Source organism: Garra rufa, chromosome 1 (assembly GCF_049309525.1).
Source record: "Garra rufa chromosome 1, GarRuf1.0, whole genome shotgun sequence".
Lineage (NCBI taxonomy): Eukaryota > Metazoa > Chordata > Actinopteri > Cypriniformes > Cyprinidae > Garra > Garra rufa.
The window spans coordinates 39,602,559-39,610,962 of record NC_133361.1 but is presented as its reverse complement, the minus strand read 5'-3'; the positions used below and the strand labels follow the sequence as shown (position 1 = coordinate 39,610,962).

The 8,404-nt window shown below is 38.4% G+C and overlaps 1 protein-coding gene across 2 annotated transcripts; it reads left to right on the top strand.

Moving 5' to 3' along the window:
* Positions 1–734: 734 nt before the first annotated feature.
* Positions 735–7,534, top strand: prrg2 (proline rich Gla (G-carboxyglutamic acid) 2). 2 transcript variants are annotated; one of them, XM_073841861.1, is made up of 7 exons: positions 739–1,412; positions 1,857–1,946; positions 2,344–2,507; positions 3,521–3,554; positions 4,476–4,605; positions 6,777–6,917; positions 7,247–7,534. In XM_073841861.1, exons 2-7 carry the CDS (start codon positions 1,862–1,864, stop codon positions 7,287–7,289), a joined length of 597 nt encoding a protein of 198 aa, XP_073697962.1. In that variant the 5' UTR covers positions 739–1,412; positions 1,857–1,861; the 3' UTR covers positions 7,290–7,534. The 2 variants fall into 2 exon arrangements, with proteins under 2 accessions (XP_073698036.1, XP_073697962.1); XM_073841935.1 differs by lacking the exon at positions 7,247–7,534 and having other exon boundaries at positions 735–1,412; positions 6,777–6,921.
* The last annotated feature ends 870 nt before the right edge of the window (positions 7,535–8,404 follow it).

The following is an 8,404-nucleotide window of genomic DNA, read 5'->3' as shown; positions in this document are numbered from 1 at the left end:
GCGTTAGGTTGTGCCCCGCTCACCCCTATGTATCTTTACCACCTATTAACGTTAGTTTGTCAAAATATTGCTCCCTTTTCTGCTTACTAAGTCCTTATTTATATGAGTTAGCAGCTTCCACGCGTTTTTTGTTTTTGTAAATTAGCAGAGCAATGTATTCAGTAGTACATTAACCGTGCAATCAATGCTGTTGTTTACATCCGAGTATCGCCAGTGTGGCACCAGGGTAACCGACTAAATTGTGACGTAAGTGCAAACCCTCTATTGGTGGCTTGGTTAAAAACACTAAATCCTAATGGAATATGTCTCAAAACACACTAAACACAGGAAACCATTTTTTAATGGTTAAAAGTTGATTGTTTGTAAAAGTATTTGTAGTGGAAACCATTAAAACTACTGTGGTGTTTTGTTTTTGTCAGCAGGGACTCTTAAGCTGAGGAATGAGGAAATTATTCAAAGTCATAAAATTGAATCATAAACTTTATTCACTTTGAATAAAGTATATATAAATGAATGCTGTGTGTTTTTGCCTACAGACTAGTTATCTGCATATAATTTTTTATTCATCTCTATTTGTAATTAACGCTATTGGCCCATAACAATCAGATAAGAGAACTACCCTACGCATATAACAAGCAATTGTTGCTAAATGATTCCCACATGTGGAGGAGTGGGGAACGTTTTTGATCGTTGGGAGGGAATAGCATGGCGTCATTTACTCACAAAATTTGTGTGGTAAGGTTAGCGTTGTAAACACACTGACAGCTTCCTAACGTTTTAAAGTGTTAATAAGACTAATATCAAGTCTATATGACCGTTTTTTTTAAACTTCATTTAAAGCTGTTGTCAGGTCGGCTCTTGCGAAGAAGAAAGGGGATCCATTCATAACTATCTTGGAAAAGGAACGTTGATCCAATCAAGGCGCAATAGACTGTTGAAACCGGAAGCTGTTGAAGGTGTACTGGGGAGCGTTGTTTGTTTGTTTGAAATGACAGATGATGAGTGACATTAAACTGCTATATACATGCCATGGCGCTTAGATACAGCCGTAAAACTTACGAATACTAATGATTTTTCGTAACGGGGGCGATTAAAGCATGTTTACTGAGATCAGGTAAGTCACCGAAACTCTGTCACATCCCACTGCCACTCCTACAAATGCTCGCGGCTGTGAAGTATGTTGTCAAACAGGTATGTCTCGTACGTGATGAGTTATGTTGTCGCTGTGAATGAGAACACAGGTGAATATGGACGAATTTCTATTAAAACCATCGAATATGTGAATTCCTTGTAATCTTAATGTTTATCTGTAGCCGTAATAATTTACAGCGCCAAGGCAGGAAATCTCTGGAGACATCTAAAAGTATTTTTCTTCTAAAGTTTCCTTGTACGGAGCACAAAAGGGTGTCAAGGTAAGCGGGCGGTGACCCATGCCGTTTTTCTTTAGACGCAGGAGAGTTTTGCTTTCTTTTCTACTTTCTGTCGTGCGTTTTGTGGTACAGCTTAATATCAAAATGAATAGGCAGACAGATATGCACTTACTCTACTTAAAAATACAAATCAGTCATTCCCTCGTGTTGCCATAATTTTGTCACTGTGTAGTTATTTCAGTTGCAGTGCGGAAACTAAGATATTAAATGGATATTTTATGTATATGTAGGCCTATTTTTATTCGTAATTAAAAAAATGATAACATTTGTTTTTGGGTAAGTGCTATGACCGATAGAGGACGACATTGTAAAAGCCTTTTTCCGTATAATTCAATATTTTTGTGACGAATTCTTTTAGAGTTCTGCATATATTTCCTTTAAATAGCCTGCTAATCTTTGTAATGGTCTTAATATTATTTTTAACAGGTACAATGCTGGGGTTTCCAGCGATATGCTTCAGCTTGCTCTCCCTGCTGCATCTTGTTTGGGGCAAAGCGATCTACAATGGAAATGATGGTAATCATATTAAGCTAAACACTTTTTTTAGCAGTGTTTGACATTTGGGTTTATTTTTTATTGTTGCTAATAAGTTAGTATTATGCTGTGTTTTTGGTTGATCCACTTCCCCATGCACTCATTGTGCACACTCTCATTTACATTAGACTTTAGATGTATTCCAAACATTGGTACATTTTTATGCTCTGAATGCAGCATAATTAAATTGCTTTTTTTATTTTTTTTATTTTTTTAAAGCTTTGTATTTTTTACTATATGTCTTTATGGTTAGCTGCTTTTTTTGTTATATTCCTACATATTGTGCTGTTCCGTTTGTCTGTAAAAAGACATGATTAAATGTATGTTTGTAGTGTGTAGCTGATTCTTATTATGATTCATAATCTCTTGTGTTCCTCAGTGTTCCTAGAAGAGAAGTCAGCAGGTTCATTTCTCTCCCGTAAACTGTTGTATAACAGCTGGGATTTTGAGGTAGTGGTGCCTGACAATCTACAGAGAGAATGCATGGAGGAAATATGCTCATATGAAGAGGCCAGAGAGGTGTTTGAAGATGATGCAAAGACGGTAAGAAAAAGAAAGCATACAAGAACATGTGAACACAACGGAAGCATGATATAGCCACTATGTGATCTATATGTGTAAACTATTTTGGTTATTTTTAGCTTAAGGGCTGGGTAAATATAGGACAGAACACATTTTAGTTTAATTAGTACTCAGCAAATTGGGTTGTTTGTTTAACCCAGCATAATGAGTTGATTTAACCCAGCTAATGGTATGATTCATTTTTACTGTAATACTAGCTTTTTTACGTCATACATTAAAATTATGTTTATATATTAACTTAAATCCTCTAAACCTTTGTAAAATGCTTCACACAACCACTGGTTTGCAAGATAACTTTCTTTATTTTCCCTTATTTATATTATTTACAGCATTGTTTATATCATTTTTAATACGTAGACTACATTTAATATCATTGAACAAACATTAGAAGTAAGCATTAAACAGAAGTATGTAATCGACCAGTCCCTGTTATCCCGTTTCCACTGCTTCTACTGGTTCTCGTGCCCGAGCTGGAATCGTGTTCGGTCGGGAACTGCTAACGCCTAAGACTGCCGCCTGTGTTTCACTCATAGCTCGAACATATGTGACTGTCTCCATAACCTGCCTATAGACAGCTCTTGGGACATATTTTAACATCTAAACCATTTTATATTCTGTATCTTTATGAATAAATCGTTGCTGAAAAGATAGATGTGAGTAACACTCATTAAGGTGTTTCACACTGTGCACCTGTATGTTGTTCTGCATAAAATTGAACAATATGCAGCATAGTAACTATTTTATAGATAAAATGTCCACAAACCTGTAATTTACCAAAGAAATGCGTCAATTTAATGACAGTTAGAACTGGTCTCTCCTGAAAAGGGCGTAAAACCCCCATAATAAATAACTCAATCGCTGAAAAAATAACCCCCAAATTATCCAAAAGGCCCAACCCAGCATTTCGGTTTTAAAAACTGACCCAAGATTTTTTTGTGTAGTTACTTTATGCTGTTTATTTTGTTTTCCAACAGGCCCAATTTTGGGAAACCTATGTCAACAGTCACGGTAAGGTTGCTGTTGTTTTTTTTAATTACTGTATTTTTATTTTTATATATATGTATATATGTATCATATAGTAGTTGAAGATATTGACATCGAACATTTGGAAGTCTCATTCTGAGTCGTGGCACTGAAGCAAGCAGCCTTCACTCTTAAATATAAAAGTGCTTCATTTGCATCCATGGTTCCATGAAGAACAGTTAACAATCCATACCACAAAAGGTTCTTTATAGTGTAAAAATGTTCTTTACATTTAAAAAAAATAAAATAAAATCTAAGAACTGTTAACAAATGTTTTAAGCATTTAGGTAACCATGATGGTTCTATGGCACTGCTTTGAGAACCTTTATTTTTAAGAGTGTTGTCTAGCTGTCATCATACACTCTAAAAAAAGTTCTGGGTTAAAAACCACCTAACGCTGGGTGACATGGACAAATCCAGCGATTGGGTAGTTTTTACCCAGTGGTCTGGTTAAATGTTTAACCCAACCTTCTGGGTAGTTTTGTTTAACTCTCTTAACTATTGCTTAAAAATAAATATTTCTTGCTTAAAATAAACCCAAAATAGGTTGACAATTAACATTTATGTATGAGTTTTTTTTTATTGCTTATTAATGTTCACCTTTTGATTATTGCTGATGCCTCCATATAGTAATTGTTAAAGAATGGTTGAGAAAATAAAACTACGCAGAAGGTTAGGTTAAACGTTTAACCCAACCGCTGGGTCAAAACAACCCAGTGTCTTGGTTTGTCCATATTTTACCCAGTGAGCTTAGCATAATTTTTAGTGGCCACTAGCCAGCATTTTCAATATTTTATCGAAAAAGCAAAATGAGATCAATTAATATACAATTTGTTGAGAATGATGACCTGATTGGTGACCTTTTTTTTTTTTTTTTTTTTTTTTTTTTTTTTTTTTTCCCCACAGAGACTTCGCCCCCAGTAGATGTGTCTGGTTTGGTAGCTGGCATTGTGGCTATTGTTGTAACAGCACTTATAGCCACTGTGTTGGGCATTTATTGCTACAAGAACAGAGGCAAAAATTCAAGTAGGGGAAGGTAAGTCAGTACATGCTATCATTATCATAGCAATAGAGGGTTTGTACTTGCGTCACGATTTGGTTAGTTACTCAAACGCACAGCCACATTGGCGATACTCGGATGTAAAAAACAGCATTGATTTCACGGTTAATGTACTACCGAATACATTGTTTTGCTAATTTATGCTGTTTAAACCACAGAAACAAATGTGTGGAAGCTGCTAAATCATATAGAGAAGGACCTAGTAAGCAGGAAAGGGTGCAATATTTTGACAAACTAAAGTTAATAGGTGGTAAAGACGTGTACGAACAGTATTAATTAAGATATTAGCCTAATATTTCACCTACATGACCGGAAATAAGAACGAACGTGAATGCTGTCAAGATTCTGGCCCTGGAAATCCTGGTTCAGTTTAGCCAACCACAAATGCCTTTTGTTCCTCATTGTTTTGCACACTTCTTCTTGATTTGTTATAACTTTTGGCAGTCTGTAGTACTCAATGTTTTTCCTGGTCCAATTAGTACAGCCCAAAACATGACAATAATGGACCATTTTCAGCAGCAGCAATTCGTTTTATTTGGTGCAGTGGCATTGTTTACGTTCAGTGCCGCCAATATGGCCAATTGATGAGGTGTCGTAAAAACACTCTAAGGGTGTGTTCACACTTGTCATGTTTGGTTCGATTAAAACAAACTCTAGTGCAATTGCTCTGTTAGTGCGGTTCATTTGAGTAAGTGTGAACGCTGCCATCCGAACCCTGGTTCGCACCAAACAAACGTGCCGAGGCTGCTAAAAAGATGCTTTCAAATGAACTCTGGTGCGGTTTGATTGAAATATGAATGCAACATGGACCAGTGGCAGAGCCAGGGGGTGGCCAGGGGTGGCCGTGGCAACCACCGACCCAAAGCTTGGCCACCTCACTCAAAACTGCCTTTTTTCACAAAAAGTGCATTTATTACAACGAAGAACCCCCATATCTCTTCACGACCACATGAAACGAGAGACTTTTAAAACGCATACTTCAGCACCAGGCCTGAGTCAAACGTGCGCGGAAAGGTACAGGAGCCAAATGAGCTTCAGTAGTACAACAGTGAACTGCGGTCAGATGAGATGTTGTTAAGCTATATGTCAGTAAAACAAATTTCTGTCCAGTCAGCAATTTCTCTGTGCTCACGGCGCACATTCTTCAACTTCAACACGTGAATATGAGGCTACACATATCGCTTCATCATAAAGCACACAAGAAACTACAAGCATAGTTCTGTCGTCAGTTAAATCATGAAATTACCAAAAAGGTGATTAAAGCTGCAAACTGTGCATGCACGTATATGCATCACATTAAAGAAGGCATTCATGTGCTGTTGACTTCCGCCCTTTTCACATTCTTATTAATATTTGCATGTCTCGTCCATTAGTATGCAATGTTTGAGAACAAGCTTTTGGGGGTTTTGAGAACCATAACCAAGCTGACTGCGCAATAGTGAGCCCAACAAAAATAGTCAAATTCACTCAGTATAACTTGATCTAATTCAAAAAAATATCTCAATTACAATTAACTGAAAAGTAATTGTATTCAGTTTAGTTTTAGTCACTAAAGCAGTCCAGTACTTTTATAGTCAAACACATTTTTATATTGAAATATTGAAGATTATTGTGCCACCCCAGACTGGTTGCTGGCCCCTCCCTGGCCACCCCATGAAAACATCCTGGCTCCGCCACTGATATGGGCCAAATACTGCTTAACCAAAAACAGTAAATAATTACTAAATGTGACACTGTGCGACAGCTGTGTATCCAAAACAAAATAAGCAGAGGGCAAACATGAAGCAACAAGGAGGCAAAGTGCAGTTTATGAACTCTATGAGTTTGCAGGTGGTAAAAATAAAATTATATTAGTCAAGCAGACGGCATTAGGAGTAGTCGACTTTGATGTTATACACCTGCAGTGCTGCTTTAAATCGGGTGCATGTTTTCCTTTTGTTTTAAATGTTCGGTAAGCTCTGTCATGAAATATAGGATATGTCGTCCAACCCGACCAATCAGGTTTTGAACGTGGACCAGGACCACATGTATCATTTTCCTTTTTGGTCCAGACCAAATGAACCAAAAGAACCAAACTACAAGTGTGAACACATCCTAAATGCTTTTTATACAGCAATATCACACTAATGGATTCTGCATCTTCACAGTGTTCCTGTGCGTATGGGTGCAGATGGGCAGCCACTACCTGAATCTGTGCCCTTGGCTAACATAGCTCCAGGTCTCCCCTCATACAACGAGGCTCTGACCCACAGCGGCCAGCATGACGCACCTCCACCGCCATACTCCGGGTAAGAGCTCTAAACGGCTTGTTTGTATCCTCCTTTTTCTTCATGTAAAAGAGGACGAGGCCATTTGTACATTTTATGGGTCTGGCTTCCGGTCTCATCCGTGTCCAGCTATTTTTAGCTGTACAAAACAGCTTGCTTTGCTGCTTGATATTGCAAATTGATGTGTCTTACCATGTTATTTTAATGTATTATCTTAATTTTGAACACACTGGTTTGTAGAGCAAACAGTTTTAAAGTTTACTGCACGTTGTTGTTATTCTTGTTATTTCCCTGCAGTGATGCAGTGCCTTCAAATTGTGTTTTAAAATATGCACATTTTCTCTTTACAGGGGAAATCCATCTGAGGCACCACAAACTCAACAAGAGGAATGATAGAGACATGATGTTGGGTTTTTTTAATGGGAGAGGGGTGATACAGGGTTTACTGATGAAAAAGTGTAGCTTTGGTCACTAAGTAGGTAATTTATTATACTTATGCTACATGTTCAGCAGTTAACCCTATTTTATGCTTTAGAATTGTGTTGCTGAGTACTGTCAATGTTTTCATGAATAAGGTTGTTTTTTAAAGAGTTTTATTAAATGGAATTTTCATTCTTAATAAAATAAAATATAAACCGACTTGAGTTTGAATGCTAATTCTACGATGTGAAGCAACAGCGCGCTTGACGCTCAAATCGATTCCCGTGTTTGCCATTAGTCCCTGTTGTCACTCATCATCGCCTGTATCTTTCACATATCAGTGCGCACCGCCACAGACCGTACTAGAGAGAGCGTCCGATACTCGGTAGTGCCTCCGTGCTGTAACAAGGCGGCAGTACGTACGAGACTTCCAGACAGACTGCGTATGTGTGAGAGTGTGACAAGCGAGTCGGCGGAGGGGGGCGTGTGTGGATATGTTTATGTGTGTGGCTCTGTGCGAGCCTGTTAGTCCACTCTTAAAAATGGCGTCTTCTCGGCTAAATACCTGAAAATAGTGATTTTTAAGAGCGTTTGCGTGAGGTACTAAAGCATTACACTGGTCCCTTGTATAATTCCTATAGGCACAACAAGCCACATTGTTTCTGACGAGGGGGTATCATTCCGTGTATTTATATCCGTGATGTAAACATTTGGGCGCAACAGCTAGCTGAATTAAAAAAAGAAAAAGGAAAAAGACGCGCGGTCGGGTGACTACTATTTATAGAGACCTAATATCTCACCTTTCTGTAGCAATGCAGCACGCCAACAACTAAGAGGAAACACGGTACAATCAAGCACGTGTCGTACGTCTCGTGGGTGTAACGAGCAATGGCATCAGAATTGGACGTGCAGCGCATCAGCCGCGTTGCCGTTTCTGCTCGGAAGGACAATAGGCATCGAGATATATAAGAGGGCAAAAGAGGGGAGGGGAGGAAGAAACCGGATTTTTTGTGGTGGCGGTGGTTGGTGTAATACTTCACCCCCCTCCCCGCCTCCCCTCTGTATCCTCCATCTCCCCCTCCTCCTTC